The 19,275-nt window shown below is 41.3% G+C and overlaps 1 protein-coding gene across 33 annotated transcripts in view; it reads right to left on the bottom strand.

Annotated features, from left to right (window-relative positions):
- MYO9A (myosin IXA) overlaps positions 1-19,275 on the bottom strand; it is a 471,574-nt gene that overhangs the window by 55,780 nt on the left and 396,519 nt on the right. For all 33 annotated transcript variants that reach the window (XM_038418673.2, XM_043494428.1, XM_038418680.2 and 30 more), the window contains 7 exons: positions 15,109-15,252; positions 14,025-14,064; positions 10,024-10,146; positions 4,714-4,794; positions 3,460-3,570; positions 1,641-1,763; positions 809-958 (listed from right to left, as the gene is read on the bottom strand). In XM_038418673.2, coding sequence (XP_038274601.1) covers positions 809-958; positions 1,641-1,763; positions 3,460-3,570; positions 4,714-4,794; positions 10,024-10,146; positions 14,025-14,064; positions 15,109-15,252 — 772 coding nt within the window. The remainder of the gene's footprint in view (positions 1-808; positions 959-1,640; positions 1,764-3,459; positions 3,571-4,713; positions 4,795-10,023; positions 10,147-14,024; positions 14,065-15,108; positions 15,253-19,275) is intronic.

Genomic DNA, 19,275 nt, shown 5'->3' with positions numbered 1-19,275 from the left:
CCACTGGAGCTAGGGCTGTGCCCCCTGCCATGGCAGGGGGCTCAGCCTGTCAGTTCCTCCCTGCTACCTAGCCCTACCCCTCCAGTTGTTTTTAGAAAGTCATGGACAGGTCTCAGGCTCCGTGAATTTTTGCTTATTGCCCATGACCTGTCTGACTTTTACTAAAATAACCAAGATAAAATCTTAGCCTTAATTGTAATCTTTGTCATAAGCAATGGGTCACAATGCACCAGCTGCTTACCCACCACTGAGTTTTGTAGGCATCACAGCATAGATGGGTTTTACGAAGAAGTTTAGAGGAGGATAATGTTTCGGCTTTGAGGGGTTTTACGGGGAGCAACTTCCACGCACATTGGGCAGCATGGGAGAAAGCAAGATGGTGCATGCTGGAAAGTTTCACACGTGGGCAATCAAGGGTGGCGTCACTGGTGGAGTCTATGTCTATAGATGTAAGAGATGATAGACGAGGCAGGGATAGGCCATAAAGGGCCTTAAAAGTGAAGACAAATAGGCTGTGTTGGACTAAGGTGGAATTAGAGGAAGCATGTAAAGATGGGGTGACGTGGTCAAAGTGAGGAGCCAGGAAGACGATTTTTGCAGCAGTGCAAATGCAAAAATGGATTTAAGGATTCCAGTGTCACAAGCTTTCCTTTTCTAATCTGCCTTTCCCTGCCGTAGAAGTACATTGTCATTATTTATTAACATAGGACTGCAAGCTCCTCAGGGCAGGAACCTGGTCCTTTGTGTCTGCAAAGTGCCAGGCACACTCATGATGCTATACATAGTGAATAACATTATTGTTGCCTACCTGTATGTTCACTGCTGCCTGCCTCAAGTTCAAGAAGTGCCTTCTCTCCAGTATAGCACGGAACCAACGCTGCAGCAGAGTTATCCTCCGGAGCACCTCCTGATGCAGCAAATCCTGCAAAAGCTGGCGCTCCCGCTCCTTCATGAAAACCTAACAGGCAGTACATGAGGAATGAAGACAATGTGTGGGGGCTTCTCCCCCAGCCACAGGAGATGCGAGTTAATGCCACAGACATCTGTATCTGGAATGCTCTCAAGTAAAGAGCTTAGCATTTGACTTTACTTTGGGATACCTATGAAAGGCTTCTGGACAGTTACCTACAGTATGTGGCTGTGAAATGTTGGATGTATATCACAAGATATAGCAGCTGATAAGTAAATTCCCTTTCTAGAGTGAGAAGTAACTCATAACAGTAAGTTAGAGAGACAGGAAGAGCAGCTCTGTGTAAGCTGAAAAAGCTTGTCTCTCTACCCAGCAGAAGTTGGTCCAATAAAAGATATTAAACACACCCACCTTGTCTCTCCAATATTCTGGGACCGACACGGCCATAACAACACAGCATAGAATAGTAAGTTATGTGACAAAGTATGGAGTTATTATTGGAGGCTAACTTGTTTTAAATAGCATGATCAAACCATCCTGGCCTCACAGAAAGCAAAAATCTCTAGTAGTTTGTGTTGTGTATGACATGATTAAAACCTTCTCCCTTAATCCATTTCCTTTTGGTAAAGTGGGACAACAGTCGTGTCAACGCAAACGTGTATGAAAACCAAGTTACCACATACAGGCAGACTTTGTCAGTGCAGAGTCTGAGCTGTGGGTAAGTATTTACCATTGTTCTCCCAACTTGATAATTGTCTGGACTGAGCTTTATTTTCCTGAAGAAATCATGGATGTTGTGCTTAGATGGGCTGATTCCTTGTGGCAGAAGAACATGGAAATGGTCCACAAAGTCCTGTAAGATTAGAAGCCACCACAGTTAAATTCTAAGGGCAGTGCTATGTCACTGTTACATAACTATTTGCTGGCCAAATGAGATAGGTTTTAGTAAATAAGCAGAAACACAACTGACAGTCAAGAACTGCAGAATTCAAAGATTCCTTCATCATTATAGATTCCGAGGCCAGAAAAAACCATTGTGATCATCTAGTTTGACTTCCTGTATAATACAGGCCATGGAACTTCCCCACAATAATTCCTAGAGCAGATTTTTTAGAAAAACATCCAATCTTGATTTAAAATTGTCAGCGCTGGAGAATCTACCATGACCCTGGGTAAATTATAGTACTGGTGACTTTCAGAATTGTATGAAAGGCAAATAGGAGATACTGTAGTGTCTGCCTGCAGAAGAACACTCAAGAGATTCTGTGAAAATGTGCAGTGAATCCTGAGAAACGATCATTACCGGAGGAATTTACCAGATCCTGCAGAGTATCTCAGAAAACACAGAGCTTCACAACATTGCCATTTTGATGGTTCAAACATCAGACTTGCTAGAGTTCTTGAAGATAGGTACCCCAAAGTAAGAAGGGGTTCAGGTTCCCTACAAAGGAACTGATAGTCCTTCCTTCTAACAGCTTTTGTAACAGACATGGCAGTATTCTCAATGCCAAAAATAGCTGCTATCCATTGCTCTTACTACAGGAAACAAACTGGGTGGTAGCTGCTGATGAAAGAAACACACACACACACACACACACACACAGAAAAAAAATGTGATAAAACCACCAGGTAAAAAGAAATATTTCCCTTGAATAAGCAAGTCTGTGTGAACCAAGGCAGTCTCCCTGGCGCTGAGAGGTTTGGGAACCTCTGCCTGATGGCTAAATGCATTTAACACTAGCAGATTATGGCAGGAAATGTCAGCTCCCTGAGTTAGGGCTGACTGGCCTGAACAAATTATCTTCACTGAAAGGAAACAAAAACAGAAACAAGTAACAGGATGCTGCCATACGAGCTCATTCCTAAACGGAAGAGATTATCTGGCTCACAGTTATTATGAAAAAACCTCTTTATAGAGAGCTCAATAATAAAATATTAAATTAAGAAAATGTGATTGAAAAAAGATTCACTTAAAATAAAATCGACCCATAACTATTCCACTTTGTTGATATGGCCCAACTACAGTTTAGGCAGAATTCTGCTTGGTTTAGGAATAGGCTCAGTTCTGCAGTTAGCTGTAACCTCTGATAGAGATATCTACCTTTAGGAGGTTCAGTGGGCCCAGCGCACTATAATTTCATTTCTGGAAACATGGACTTGACTCCTCTTAGGTCACAATGTGGGTGAGTGAATTCATTCTAGCTTCTAATGCACATTATGGTCTTGATTTTAGATGTGTGTGTGTGTGCAATTATGCATGAAAATTAGGTACACATTTCTGTGCAAAACAAATGCATGACTGGCAGCTTTGGTTCAGAACTAGAATAGCTGAGGCTTTGCAAGTTAGAACTTAGGTGCATTGGCAAAGCTGGTATAGCACATGACCAAGCTCCATGCCTGGCTCCAGTGATATTATTCACTCACTTTTATGAACTCTAATTTCACCTGCATTTAGAAATAAGAATGTGTGCAAAAAATGGGCCACCTCAATCTACCAGGATATGATGTTTTATCAGAAATGAATAAAAAGTAAAAGCACTTTGTCTAACCTGGAAGGAATATTTGCAGCTGTACCCAGACTGCCGAATTCGAACTGTCTCCAGCATTCCTGTGTATCGCAGCTGCCTAAGCACCAGGTTGTCACTGAACCTCAGAGGGAGCTGAAAGAGAAAAACAGACAGACAATGTTACTTCACTCAACCACAAACATTTCATAAACTCATGAGTACCTAGACATGGAAGGTGACTGAGAACATGACATGTTTTTGTATGACATACATGTTGCCAATAGTACGATATGGACTACCAGTAACTAGTCCAAGACCACCAACTTGTTTATTACTGAACACCCATTGGAAGAAAACGGCTTTCAAGTATTACTGATCTGGCTGGATTTAAAATGGTGATCTAGTGGATAGACTCCATTATCCCACAAGCCAGCCAGCTTCATTCCAGCTCTGTTTATAAATTTATAGTCCATGATACCAATTCATCTTCTAAAAAATGTAAAGGAAAAATGTTATGTACAACTAAGTTAATTTGAATAATAAGGTTTATTATGAAAGTATCTTCCTTTTTTCAATTAAAATTTCATATGGATTTTTTTTTAATTAAAGCTGAAAGCCTTAGTGCTCATTCATGGCAGACCTAAATTCCAGACTTGCAAGAACTTCAAAGGAGACAGCTCAAATTATTATTTACATGATGACCAGAAGGGTCATTGTGGTGTATCAAGAAAGAATAATATTACACACAAACACCACCACCAAACATGTTTAACAATGGTCTCTGCACACACTGACTCATCCAGGAGGTCCTCCTCCTTTTCAGACAAGCATAAATTCACACCCCAAAGTATTTCCAATTATTGTAGGTTTTACCCAGACACTTAAGAACCAAGGGTGAAAGTGCATCCTAATAAACCATTCATGCTGCAGTCAGGCAGCTGTTCTGTGAGAGTATCTTTCTTATCAAGTTCTGGGATTCCAATGAAACACCAATGGGACATTGTGACACATCTGTATGTTGGAAGGGGACAGTGTGTTTGTTGTTTGTGGTATCTGAAGCAGCAATGATTAGTTACAGTGTACCTAAGCACCACAACTGCCAGGGTTCATGTTAATGAACCATCCAAACAATGAAATCATACACTACAGTATCTGGAAACAACATAGTGAGAGCAAGACAGAGTTTGACCTTTACCTCCAATTTTATTCTCTTCAGTAAGGGTGTGGTGGGTGATTAATGCAAAAACGGGGAATGGTGTTTTTGTTACCAAGCATTTGGCAATGATAGATCTTTACCTTTTCAGCATTAGATCGAATGCACTTGACAAAATAAGGCTCTGCTTGACCAAGAGTCTCCATCAACTTGTTGAGGGATGCCTGCAGCAGAAAATAAAAATTAAAGGCTGGAAAAAAGCTAGATGTGACATACAATGAAGTTTCATACATTTCACCCATGAGAGGAAAATCTGAGGAAATGACTAACTGTGACAGGGTCAGGCCAGATGGCTACAGGAGAGTAATAGAAGGCAGATATATTAGCCCCAGGTTAAGTAGGTCCCTTTTCCCTGGGTAAGGTAACAGGGAAGGTTCCAGAACAATCAGGAACCTTCTGGAGACAATTAAGACAGACAGGCTGATTAGAACACCTGCAGCCAATCAAGAAGCAGCTAAAATCAATTAAGGCAGGCTAATCAGGGCACCTGGGTTTAAAAAGGAGCTCACTTCAGTTTGTGGTGCGCGTGTTAGGAGCTGGGAGCAAGATGCACTAGGAGCTGAGAGTGAGAACGTGGACTGTTGGAGGACTGAGGAGTACAAGCATTATCAGACACCAGGAGGAAGGTCATACGGTGAGGATAAAGAAGGTGTTGGGAGGAGGCCATGGGGAAGTAGCCCAGGGAGTTGTAGCTGTCGCACAGCTGTTCCAGGAGGCACTCTAGACAGCTGCATTCCATAGGGCCCTGGGCTGGAACCCAGAGTACAAGGGGGGGCCCAGGTTCCCCTCAAACCTCCCAACTCCTTATCAGACACAGGAGAAGTTGACCTGGACTGTGGGTTCATGAAAACAGCCAAACTGATGGCTGCCGTGAAGCTCCAAGGCGAGCAAATCTGCCAATAAGCGCAAGACCCACCAAAGTAGGAGGAGGAACTTTGTCACACAACTTAAGAACTGTTTCTGATAGAGGAGAAGTCAACTAAAACACCAAAGAGAAGTACATTTTATTCCAGGGTCATTCAATTCAGCACCAACTCCATTTACATCTTTAGATATGCTAAACATGTTAAACTTGAACGTTAATGTCTTTGTATCCAACATGCAGCTATAAAGACACACATTTTCTTTTTTCACATGAATAGTTGCCTTCAGGAATAGCAATGGCAGCTCATGTGACCTATACTATACATACTGCATTTTGAGATAGGATAGTTTCCAGTCCCACCTCGTAGAATTAAACATCAGGTTTTCAGTACAAAAGGGAAATGAGCTTTGAATTTCACTTTGAAATGATATATATTTTACAGGGAGGCCCAAGAGAATTATCAGAGGGCGGTGGGGGACAGCATAACCACTGATCTGCTTTGCTCATTTTCAGAAATCCATTATTTGGAGGACATTCCAGTGAAAATGAACACCCACTTTCCTCCAAAATCTCCAAAAACATCTGACTCTGTCCCACAGGGTTTTCTTGTACTGAAATCAGAGGAAGTTATCATTGGTGCATGGTCTTAAAATGGAGTTGGCTGCTTTCTTTCAAATCAATTCTTGCAGTTTGTCTGATATCCCTTTATCCAGACTAGCCTCCCATTCTTTCATATAGCTCAATTTATAGTGAATTCCCTTGACTACGAGCATTGGCCTTTTCATAGAATGCTCCTGGTCAGAACTGTTTTGAACCGGATAGATTTTCTACCATATTCTTTTCTCAACTGAGATGTGAAAAGCTGTAGATATTGGGTGGTTAGGATTTCCTAGATTCCCATTTCATCCTGTACTTTCTCTAGACTTTAAAACCATTTTTCTAAATAACTACCCAATGGAACACCAGTATTAACCCATCATGCAGAGGCTTTCAGGTCTACTCTGGGCTTGGGTTGAATGAGACAGATTCCATCTAGAGAGCCCTCTAGATTCATTCTCCTAGAGGCAGAGCCTAGTGACATTAATGCTCTAGCAGGCCATTTGGAAGAGTCCCAGACAAACTCCATCTCATTGCTCTTGCCACTCATCTGTGGAAAATGTATGACCTCCTCATGTTGTGTGGAGAAGAGTGACTGTTTGCATGGAAATTCCAGGTAGACAGATTGAAGTTGGCTCTGCTTTTATGTTGCAATTTGTAACAAACATGGAGCACTAACTGTGCTGAAATTCTCTTATTTTTGCATTATTTGAACAATGTACTTAATATATGTACAATATATAACGGGATTATTTATTTATTTACAAGAGTCTCTCAATAAAATATCATTCCTAATCCCTCTAAACTCACTACATTTCCTAAATACTGTCTGTAATGAAGTGTTAATCCCCCCACCCTCCAAAAAAGTTTACATGAAGCTAAGGACAAACATGCAATCATTTTGCTTTTTGTTGAATTCCATCTTCATAGCCTTCATCTGCACTTTGCTATTCAAACTGCAAGCTCATTGAAACTGTGGCCTTGTCCTCACATGTATATGCAAAGTGCCAAGCACGCTATTGGCATGATTTAAGTAATGATACATCCCAACATCAGTTAATTATGGGCATGATTTGATTCTAATACAGATGCTCTAAAAGATATTCTCTTGTGTATTTATTGTATGTATTATATGCATAATATATATTCAAAGAGCCACTAGGCATCATAACATTTCCCTTCCCCCCGATAGATAACTAGACAACCAGGGGCTAAAGAGCTGTTTCACTTCTATGTAGGCTTCTGGGCCTGGGCTGGAGCCCCCTGTGAAGTTGAAGGGTCCCAGAGTTCGGGCCTGAGTCGGCTGACATGGGCCTGCAGCTGGTTTTTCTTTGCTATGTAGACATACCCTTAGATTTCCCCACAATTTCTAAAATGCACCTATGGTTCTTCTGCATCTTTGGAGCTATATGCAGCTCTACATGACTATGTGCTTGTAAAGTAACTCTTAAAAACAAACAAAAAGCTTGTTTATTTCTCGGAATGAGCACAACATACCGGCTGCCTCCCTCTTCCCCTCTGGTTCTCGCCCTGGGAAAATGCTGCGTGTCACAACTCTAATTTCATTTAACTTTAATAAGATAGAAGTATTTGCTCATGAAAATAGTCTGGTGCAAACCTGTGAAACTTTTTATCAAGAACACTGCAATAAACCCAAGAGGGCATGGGCTTGGGTCACGCAGAGGAAACACAAATGTTTACTGTGTCACATTTTGGGTGACAGAGTCTGCTTTGTGGCTGCTACCCAAACAGCCAGGTTTACAGCTGCTCTATCACTCATGGATTTTTTTTTTTTTTTTTAAAAAGACTCCTAAAGTAAAGGACAGAGTAGCACAGATGCATCCAATCAGAGGGAGGAGGAAAAAGCTATAAGGAAGAATGCTATTGCACTGCACTGGCTCAAATGGTTTTGAATCACAGCTGTCATTATCACAGCCTATTGTAAGAGCAGCAACTTCTTTGAACAGAAATCTTAAAGTGGGACAGAAGAGTAAACATAATAAAAAAAATCAAAAGAAAATGATGCTATGCTCCTTCTTTCCCTCCATTCCATTTACAGAGGATTTCATGCTACAACGACAATGAGCCTGTCATTTCTATCATAGTATAAATGTGGAATGATTTAGTCTCTCAAGGGGGAATATTAAATTCCAAACTGGATTAGTGAGGTGAAATATGAAGTGCATTTTTGTTTACTTCGAACTAACAATTACAAGATACTCAAGTGATTATAATTACTTTTCCAGCAGAATACACATGGAAACAGGATATGGAGTTTATTTAACTTGCTGTCATTGGAGCATTTTAAGGATTCCTGGTGACCATGTATGTGACTGCAGTTAGAAAATGATTGCTCTTATCATTGCAAAAAATTGGCTGGTGCACTGTTTGAGAATGACAGCATGAATGGGGAGAACACTATTGTGATTCTGTGTACAGAATCACTTGGACCAACTTACGTAGCTTTTTATTATCTATTAGTGGGGTTCTACTGGTAAATATTTTAAATCTATTTCTTGCACAAAAGAATACACCAGGGACTGAAGCTGTGAGCATGAAAGCCAGCTGAGGCTTGCCTTTTTGTAGCATTCTCTCTTTCTCTGGGATGGGAGAGACAAGGGCATTTGTTGCATTCATGTTTTGTATAACATGTTTCCAGAAATTAATTAATTCCCAGAGAAACATTTTTGAATTTAACAGGATAACTAGAAAATATTTTCTATAAACTAGACCACATGCCTGATTTTAAATGAAATTTGCTCTCTAATACTACCACACACTTGTGCATGCGTCTTGAGACTTGACAGTTGCAGTTTCCAAGTCTGCATCCACAGTGACTAGGGTGGAGAAGTTTTTTAGCTTCAGTTACCCCAAATGGCAGGTTAACTGGTGCAGAATAGTGACAGCACAACAAATGCTGGCCTCAACCCCATCTCAAAATTCACATGCATTTCTGGAGCTAAAGCAGCAGTGTTTTCCCTTTTGGGCTCTTCCAAGGAATTACATTCTAACTGGCATGAACATAAACTGAACCTGAGATACACATCATACCAATAATTACACTTTTAAATACCACCATTTTCCGAATTCTTTTATTGATGGATTCCACAGAGAAACCCCCCACAAAGGGGCCTGTTTTCAGAATTAGGTGCCAAGCAATAAGACATGTATAAAAACCTGTGCCTCATTTGTGCATGTGTAATTACCACTGTTCTCTCCTGTTGCATTCTGGGGGTTTTCAGTTCCTCTCCCCAAAACTGTCATGTTGCATTTGAAAATAGAATCAGGGACACCATTTGCCTTTTTTCCCCAATACAAAATGAAACTGGCATGGTGATAGGGCCAGAGAGGGAGCTAGGCCGTGTATGGGTATGTGTGTAAGAAAAATTAGGGAACTGGGAAAGGCAAGGACAGACCCCTCAAAAATCATGTTAGAGATGGAAAAGACCAGGGACTAGTCCATCCCATGGTCAATATAAGATTGCTCCCTACAATACTTTGCTGATTATTTTGTCCACTCTAGTTTATAATCCCTGAGCAATAGGGTTTCCACCATGTCCCTTGGAAGATTACGCTAGTCTAAAACCCCAATGTTTGGAAGTTTTTCCTGATAAGAAATGTAAAATTGAGGCAGCCTATTTTCATCCCACTGCTTTTTGTTATACTCACCCTAAGTAATCCCTCTCTTTTTTAGTATTTACAACCTTTAAGTATCAGTAGATGTATGTCCCCTAAACATAATTGCTTAGCCAAGCTACACATACTTAGCTGTTTTCATGTTCTGAATAGGGTTAAAGAGGAGAGTTCTGTGCCTGTGAGAGCCATACTTTGCATCTGAAGGACCCATGCAGGTGTTTGTTTTGAGTGCACCCACGAACAACTCTTTTTTCTCTTGTGCATCTTCACATTTGGAGTAAACACTGTAAATTACCTGGAATTGTGCACTGATGCTGGGTGGTTTCTTCTTCTTATGGAGGTGGAGAAGAGACTTTGTAATGCGATCATGCAGTGTCAGGTTAGTTAGGTGCTTGAGAGATTTCACCTCCAACAAGTGCTGCCAAAAACAAAACAAGAGTTTTTATACAAAAAGAACTTTGACTACATATGGCCTACTTTCTCCCACTGTATCCCTACTCCCTCTCCCCTTAGGGTAACGATCCTATGCAATGCCCCCTGCAAATATCAATTCACAACTGGGAATTTTGATGGTAGCTACTAGGCTGGTCATGTACAGACTATATATAAAATCCCTGCTCCAAAGAGCTTACAATCGAAACATGCACATAATACAGCAGGTTTGTGTAGACCACAGGAAAGGGTTGTGGGAGGAGGCTGATGAGTGGCAGTCATAGGAGCATGTGGCTTTGTAGATCTGCTCCTGAATATTTTCAGGCCTCTTTGATGCTCCAAGTTAGTAAAAGCTTAGAAGAGTCTATTTAGATTTAATGCATGCAGTGTGTTCATATATGGTATGATGTTGGCAAACCTGGTGCCATCTCATGCGAAGGACCCCTTGTCTCAATTGAACACTGAGAACTACAGAGCTGGAATCAGTCTGGCTCAGCTGTGTTAGTATTATTAAAATAGGTATTTGGATTATCAGAAAGTGTTTAGACTTTATTGAATGCTTGTGAGTTGCTGCATGCATTAATCTCATTTAAAACATCTGTATCCCATATTGTAAGGTAATGCGTAAGCATTTGTATTGTGAGCCTCTGACACTGTGTAAATCACCAGACAGGAGAGAGACATTAACTAGTGTGAAGTGCTAGTCTCCAACAGAAGTTGTTACATCCTGGCCAACAAGAAAGGCCCATTGGCACCAGATGGACTATTGTGGAACATTAAAGAGGACAAAAGATTGTGGTGCTCTGCTCTCCCCTCCCACCCCATGAAAATGAGTCATGCAAGTGGATTCCTCCATGAGCTGAGTTCGCAGCCCACAGCACATGGGAGAAGGGAATAAAACCCGCTAACAAGGAGGAACTGGACCTCTATGCTGTTTGGTCTTTGGGGTGCAAGATTTTATAGGCATAAGCAATAGAATGCCAGTTTGCCCTAAAGGACATATAAAGCTTGTTATAGTTTATTATAGAATATTCTATACCTTTTGAAAATTAAGATTGCAACTAATTTGTGTGTATGTTTACCTGCTTTAACTGTGAAAATAACTCATTTCATTTTTTAATCAATCTGTATATAGTTTGTTATAGAATTGGCTACAAGAGTTGTCTTTGTAAGATGCAAGATGCAATTGACCAACTGGGGTAAGCGATTGCTCTTTTGGAACTGGGAGTAACCTGAATATTGCTGTGATTCTTGGTGCAAGGGACCTGAGTGGCAAGACAGATCAGAGTACCCAATGGGCCTGTTTTACTCCATGTTAAGGCTGTTACAGTGCCTGAGGAGTTTACAGTTAATAATTGGTTGGTGAAATCTAAGTAGAGAACTCAAAGCCAATTTGGCATTTGCGACCTGGCTCTTAACAGTCTGCCTTGTGGTTGGTACTCATGCTCCTGAGCTGCTGCAGGACAGTATGGTGAGTGTAAAGAATGATTAAAAAAGAAGAATTATAACCAATATAATTTAGTGGCTAATTCAAGGCGTAAAATTCGAACAATTATGTTCCAGTTAAAGCACCTTTCTAGCCTTTGTGGGAGCAACAACAACTTTATAATTCAGTTCAGAAATGCTTGGTGTGAGGGCCACAGACTCCCAGAATGTGCCCTATGGAAATCCTCCATCATTGTCACAGGTGTGGCTTGTGGAAACTATGTGCTCCAACTTGCTTTGCTCCATCTTGATCAATTAAATCCCCCTTTGGCATGTACACTGTACTGCACAATCTGATGTTCTGATGAGATTACATATTATATTGCAAATAGGTAACAGGGACAGGCTACTAAACCTACAATGCTCAGCTTACTCAACTCAAACAGTACAGCTCTGCCTTCTGCAGCAGCCAGACTCTCCTACTGGAATAGAGATGCAACCCCCATGTGCCTGGGAAGTTGCTAATGGGTTCTGTAACTAGGTAAATGTTGGGTGGTCGGTCTACCCCTCAATACACAGCTGTCTCTTGCATCTGCAGACAAACTGAAACATGCACACAAGGACTTTTAACTTTCACCAATTATCTTAAGGCGGTATTAATCACAACGTATGACCACTGCAAAATGTATTACATGCATACAGCAAATGTGTGTGAGTTGTGCACTTAGACATAACTAGCAAGCCTTGGTTTCATTCATTTGAACAGGAAATTGTTGATGGAAGACATAAGTTTTCTACTGGTTTTGGTCAGAGCTTTGACTGATTGAGAGAGAGAGAGCGCGAGCAAGCAAGAAATCCTCAAATGACTTTTCTTTGCTTGAAATACACAAGTAAAAAAAAAATTAGTGGATTTTAGCTGCAGTGAGTTAGTTTAGTTAGAGATGGAAAAAAAGTAGTTCAAGTCCATCCCCTTGAAGTACACTGTCCCCCAACCAAATATTTAACGGCTACTTCAATTAACTCAATTTGCTAACCTCCTACGCTTATTTCTATGCTTATTTAGGTATAATGTGTTATGCATCAGTACAAATTTTTCCTTTTGTTCTTATAGGAGAGGCAGCACTTGATTTGTTCTCTACTGTTTAATGTACAAATATGGATTGCCCTCCTCAAATTACAGTATTCAGACTGATGCTTCTGATAAGATCTCTGCATCAGAATACCACCTTACCACATTCTAACCCAACCCTTGCCATCAGAAAAAGTTTGTTCTCTCTCCTCATTATTGTAATTGAGTACCATGTATTTTATGAATGGAGACTGCTCATTATACAGAATGATACTTGAGGGATTGTGATTTGGTCTACTAGCCACTTGAGATGAAGTGAAACCATTTAATTCCATAATCTGTCTAGAATAGAAGTCAACAAAATGAAAGGAGAAGTCTTTGTGTTTAAAAATCATGCACCCTCAAAAGTATTCCGTGCTTACATTTTGTAGTTCGTTTTTAATTAAATGTAATTCTTATTGGAAGGCACACAGCACCAACCAGACATTCTTTAATCAAAGTAGTGTCAATAACGACCATAAAATGCTATAATTATGCCAGTGATAGATGGTGGATCTCTTCTCATCTTATGCCATCAGGCACAGTACTTCCAGAAAATAAAGGAAACAGCAGGAATGTTTAAAATGCACTTTAAATAGAATGGAAGTTACCAATATAATACAGCACTCTAATATTGTAATTAACTAATTATAAATATTTTCCTAGGAAAGGAAATCTCCACCATGAAGGTAGATGGCCTGAAAAGTGTTCTGCATACATCAAGTACAAAATTTTTTGAGAGGTTTCAGAGTAGCAGCCGTGTTAGTCTGTATTCGCAAAAAGAAAAGGAGTACTTGTGGCACCTTAGAGACTAACAAATTTATTAGAGCATAAGCTTTCGTGAGCTACAGATCCCTGGACATTTCTTTCAATTTAGAGACTTAAACTGAAGTGTGCCCAGCAACGAACATGCAGACCTCCCTCAACCCTTGTGGCTATATTTCCTCTGTTGGCTCTCTCTTAACTTCACAAAATGAAGGTTAAAAAAATAGCTAGCAGTATCTGAGCAGGAAGGAGTCCAATGTCTGCACAGCTCTCTTCCAGGACAAATGAACACAACTGTCTCCGAGAACTCTGCTAACTTTCATTGCGATAAAATAAAGAATAACCCCAAACATATCAGGCTGGAGTTGATATGCACAGCTTTCATATTACAACAGGAACTTGGTAAACCACACTTTAGAGATGAACAATTCACTTTTAATTGGCTCCCCTCAAATTGACAAAGTATACATGAAACAGAAGTTAACATTTAAACGGCAGAGCATACAGTATACATGTTGCCTTATATACTCCAGGGACAAGAGAGGTAAATGTGTTTGTTCACTCACCTTTGGGAGATTGGGTTTGGCTTTGAAGTTCTTGTTTCGCCTAAGGAAACAATAAAAGGGCCATATTAAGACAGGCATAAGGTTACGGAATGGGATTATGTATTTACTGCTGAGTTATCATTTTAACCCTCTCATGGCAGAAGCTGAGATTTCCCATTAGGAAGCCCCAATATCTTTGGCATCAGTGCCAATAGTCAAAATACCCAAGTCAGAAAGAATTGACTCTATTTGAGATTGTACAAATTGAGCAGAAAAAACATATTTAGTAGAATGGATACACACGAGTTAATGAAAAAGAACCTTTAAACCACCTATAGCAATGTTTTCCTGTAAGCTGCATAATAGCCAGGTTTAGTGTGCATCCCACATACCCTTTTTCTCCATTTCTTTGCCTGTGTGTGTCTGTGAGAGAAGAGGGTGGGATAAAAGGGAAGGTGAATCCATTCAAAAATCTGGATTGTTACAGATCATGAGTAATGGGGTAGTTGGCTGTCTGTGAAGAACAGCAAGAGGGGATCTGTAGGGAACAGATTCACCCATTTGCTTTAACACACCACATGTAGTACCTTACCTATGGCTAGTCTGGCAGCCTCTTCTGAAACCTATGATGAAGTTGGACTATAAATCAACAACATGGGTTAAGAAAGGGCCACCCAGGCCTCTCAAACTGAAGTAGATCATCTTCACATCTTGTTTCATTGATCCAGTTAGTGGAAGCCTCTTCCTTCTAGTGTCACTACAGAGCACCACTGTCATATCACTTGACCGTAGCACTTCTTATCCCTTCCCTATTCTTGTCACTACAAATGTAGGCCTGCTCTTCCAGTGGGAAGAGACCATAGTGGAGAGAAGAGGTGCTATCAACCTGGAATGCTAAGAGATTGAACTAATCATGTTTACAGTATATTTATACAATATATCCAAGCCTTGGAACATCCAAGTCCACTTGGAACTCAGACTTTTTGAACTAGCACCATGTTGTGCTGCTGTAGTTCTCTTGCCCTGGCTGTTCACATTTTTGTTATTACCCCTGCAGCTCAGCACACTTAGGAATGAAGCCAAAATCCACGCCTTTTGTACTAACATGAGAATGCCGTGGGCCCTCTCCAGCAGCTTGCTGTTGGTTGAATTAACAAATATCCCATCTTTGTCTAGGAAGGAGCTAGGACTAGAGAGTCGGCCTTGTCGGATTCCCATCCTGCCAGTCCAGCCAACTCCATAGGTATCACTGTAATGAGAGACAGGTCAGTCACAATGTGCATTTTAAAAACACATCTATTACCTGGTTCTTTAACAAAAGAAGGCTTTGAAAATAGTTATTACAATTGCTGAAAGGTTCTAAATTAACAGAATATAAAATCATGTGATTAGAAAACACCAATCACCAATTTTCCCCTTCACCAATCATCCACTCCCACACAAGTTCACAGTACCATACACAAAACCTAGACATCATCTAGTCACCTAGCTGTATTTTGAAGTATTTTTAGAATAAAATATTTATTTGGGTGAGCAGGAGCACAATAGCCTATAGTTCTTTTATTTACAAAGTGATACTTCTGATCAGTAGATAATTATAATCCCTAGAAGCACTTTGGTTAAGAGCTTAGAACTCAGCTCAGTTCTCTGCTACCTAGAATGATACAGTTTAAGAATTTTGGTGATGCCACAAAATCAGAGTTTAGCCTGGTGTCCCATGTTTCACAGTCATTTCCGTTATGGAAGATGAAGGGGAAGAAAGCAAAATGCCTAAGAACATCTTGGGGAAAGGAGGTGCTATGAACTCAAGACCTTAACCCCAACATGACCAGTCTGTCAGAAAGAGAATCACCAGATTGCATCTGGTCTAACCTGGCAAACAAAGGATTACCTATCCAATTTTTCCTACTCTGTTACAGAGCAGAAAGTGTTCCAGAAAAATGTTCTACTGCCAGACATATGTGCCTTTAAGGTTCTGGAGGACGTGACCTAAAGTCTCTCCCCTTTAAATAAGTGGCAATCAGGTATTGTTATGTTTGGAGTCAACTACCAGAGCCAGATTCTTGCTAAGGAGGAAGGAAAACCGATGAAGTGACACATCAAAAGGGTAATTAGAGAAGAAAGTAGAGTGGTGTCAGTTGTCTCATCCCCCAAGTCCTGAAGGCCCACAGCTTGGGCCATGGAGCAATATGCCACCAAACTACTGAATACAATTGCCTTGTTATCAAATCATGGTTCCTTTTAAAACCAGCCACTAGTTTCCTGGGATTTTTGAGGGATATACTTTCTAAAGAAAGAACAACTTCTCAAAAGACAATCACTGCAGAATCAATTCTGGCCTGGGAGCTATGACTCATTCTTTGACCAGTGTGTATAATTTACAAACAGCCTAAGGCAGAAAGGGTTTAACCTTCAGTTGCTCCCAGAATTCCATCTTCTGTGCCTTCACAGATGGGCTCTCAGTCTTAACAAGTCTCCCAATTGCTGGACAGGGTCCTGGGAGAGATCCAAAGTGCAGGATCTTGAGCTGAATGATGCCTCCACTCAGGCAAGTTACTTGGACTGATCTGGGTAAGAAAGGAGCTGGCATATTCAGCTCTAATGAGAACTCCCCTACTCCCCTTCCCACCAAAATTCTTTGAAAGAGCCCATGTTCTGTTCTTGACCACTTGGTGATAGGAGAGGTTAGCAGGGCCTCTTTTGGGCATGCAGTGAGAGAACCTCACAGCAAGTGCCAGAAGAGGTTGGTGGGGAATGGAAATGTTGAATGGACACCAGTGGGAGGGAAAGATAGATGAATGTATCTGGCAGCAGCAATTGACCTGTATGCAAAAAGATCACCTCTCTGTGCTGCTGTCTAGTTCCTACAGGTTTTGTTCAGAAGCTTGCCAGAATGGGATTTACCTAAGGAAAAGTGCATGGTCCCTAGCTGTCGGGGGAGGAGTGTTCTACATGAGAGGAACTCTTGGATTCATTAGCTGCAATGCATCCTTTCCAGGAGCCTGGCAGATCTTTATGCTATTACAAAAACATGGATCTAGGCAGGACGATGACCTAGGAAATCAGACAAAAATTGAGAATGGGCACCCGCTTCCCCATGCCCCTTGAAAGGAGACCCACTATACTGAAGCTGATAATGAGACATGGGGAATTTGAGGTGGAAAACAGAATAGGGGCGATTGGAAGGGTAATTGGAGCAAGGAACCAAAACCATCTTAGGGCTTATCCAGATGAACAGTTAGGGCATGGCAAGCTGAGATGCAAATGTACAGTGCGCTAGCCTGCTACCACTAACTGTTCATGTGGACCCAGCTACTGCACACTAAAAGCTCCGTAGTGTGCACGGACGTACTCCTGTTTCAAAGCAGAGTAGGTCAATGTGAACTTGGGAACTTTTAGTACATAGTAGCAGGATCCTCATGGACTGTTAGTGCACTGTGGATTTACACCCCAGCTTGCTGTGCACTAATTATTCATCTAGACAAGCTCTAAGAGCAGAAGAATAGCGCATTCATCGCTAAGCAGAACTACTCAGTCTCTCCAGCAGGCAGTGCAAGAGAGTGAAACTGGGAATGAAGCCCAGGTGCCTGAACATGGAATTGCAAACCATTACTCCTGGCCTTTTTCTTCTTCATTTTGTACTTAAATGGTTTAACCTATATTTACTACAATCCTATCAATCATCATTAAACTTAACCATTTTCCTGCCATTGCAAGAGCCCTAGCCACTGGTGCACCACAGTCCCTCCTATTGTCTGCCCGTGGTACATAACAGTCTAGTTTCCTGAGTGCTGTGATACTTTAGTCTAATTTTATTGGTTGGGTTTAGTGTGCAGGTGCTAGGTGGCGCGTCATATATAGGTGGTCAGACTAGCCAATCTGGTGCTCCCTTCTGGCCTTAAACTCTATGGCTCATCATAGTATCTGGCCTTTGAACCCTTTAGATTGAGACAGCACATGGTTACAAAGAGACTCTCCATGAAGTGTGTGAATAGAATTTTAAATTGCATTAAAAGAGAAGAGAAATGGTTATTCACTGTAAAGGTGGCTCTTCAAGATGTGATGCAGATGTGTATTCCACTTAGGTGGGTGCATGCCCACTGCACAGGAGCTGGAGAATTTTGTTTGTTTCTTCTTTGAGTAGATGCAGCCATGTATTCCACTTAGGTGACTCACAATCAGTACCCACAGCGGTCGAGCTTGGAGACTACTTAAACAAAGGACTGGAGGGCTGCATTCCCAAAGTTTGCATCTGCTCTGGATGCCACTGTGGTAATGCCATAATGGTTCCTAACCATATGTACGGATGACCATGTGGCAGCCCTGCAAATGTCCAATATTAGAGACATCACTTAAGAATAACATTGATGAAGCTTGCACTCTCGTAGAATGAGCTCACACCCACCGAAGGGCAGGGTCGAAGCTATTTCACATGCAGCCTTAATAAAGGGTGTTATCCACTTAGCAATCATCTGGAGAGACTGCCTCTCCCTTCATACCATCCACATACGAGATAAACAGATGAGGCAAAGCATGAAAAGGTAATCCTGTCCAGGAAGAAAGCTAGACATTGTCTGACATCTAACTTGCGAAGGCGCTGCTTCTCAGAGGACAAATGTGGCTTAGAAAAGAACACGGGTAACTATACCGCCTGGTTCAAATGACAGAGACCACTTTAGACATAAATTTTGGGTGCGGCCGCAATGTCACTGTGTCTTTGGAGAGCTGCATATAAGGAGGCACTGCCATCAAAGCCTGCAACCCACTGACTCTCCTTGAGGATGTTCTCACCATCAGGAATGCAGGTTTTTTGGCACAAGAGAGGAAAGGGTCAAGATGCCAGAGGCTCCAATGGAGGTCCCATCAGAGCTGCTAAGACCATGTTAAAGTCCCAGAAAGGAACCAGTACCCACACTGGCAGATGGAGATGAAGAATTTCTTTTAAGGGTATGTCTACACTACGAAATTAGGTACATTTTATAGAAGTCTATTTTTAGAATTCGATTTTGTACAGTCGATTGTGTATGTCCACACTAAGCGCATTAAGTCGGCAGAGTGCATCCTCACTACTGTGGCTAGCATTACAGAGTGGTGCACTGTGGGTAGCTATCCCACAGTTCCCGCAGTCTCTGCCGCCCATTGGAATTCTGGGTTAAGCTCTTAATGCCCGATGGGGCAAAAACCTTGTTGCGGGTGGTTTTGGCTACATGTTGTCAGTCACCCCTCCCTCAATGAAAGCAACTGCAGACAATTGTTTTGTGCCTTTTTTCCT

The sequence above is a fragment of the Dermochelys coriacea genome, chromosome 10 (genome assembly GCF_009764565.3).
Source record: "Dermochelys coriacea isolate rDerCor1 chromosome 10, rDerCor1.pri.v4, whole genome shotgun sequence".
Lineage (NCBI taxonomy): Eukaryota > Metazoa > Chordata > Testudines > Dermochelyidae > Dermochelys > Dermochelys coriacea.
This window is presented reverse-complemented; position numbering and strand designations above follow the sequence as displayed.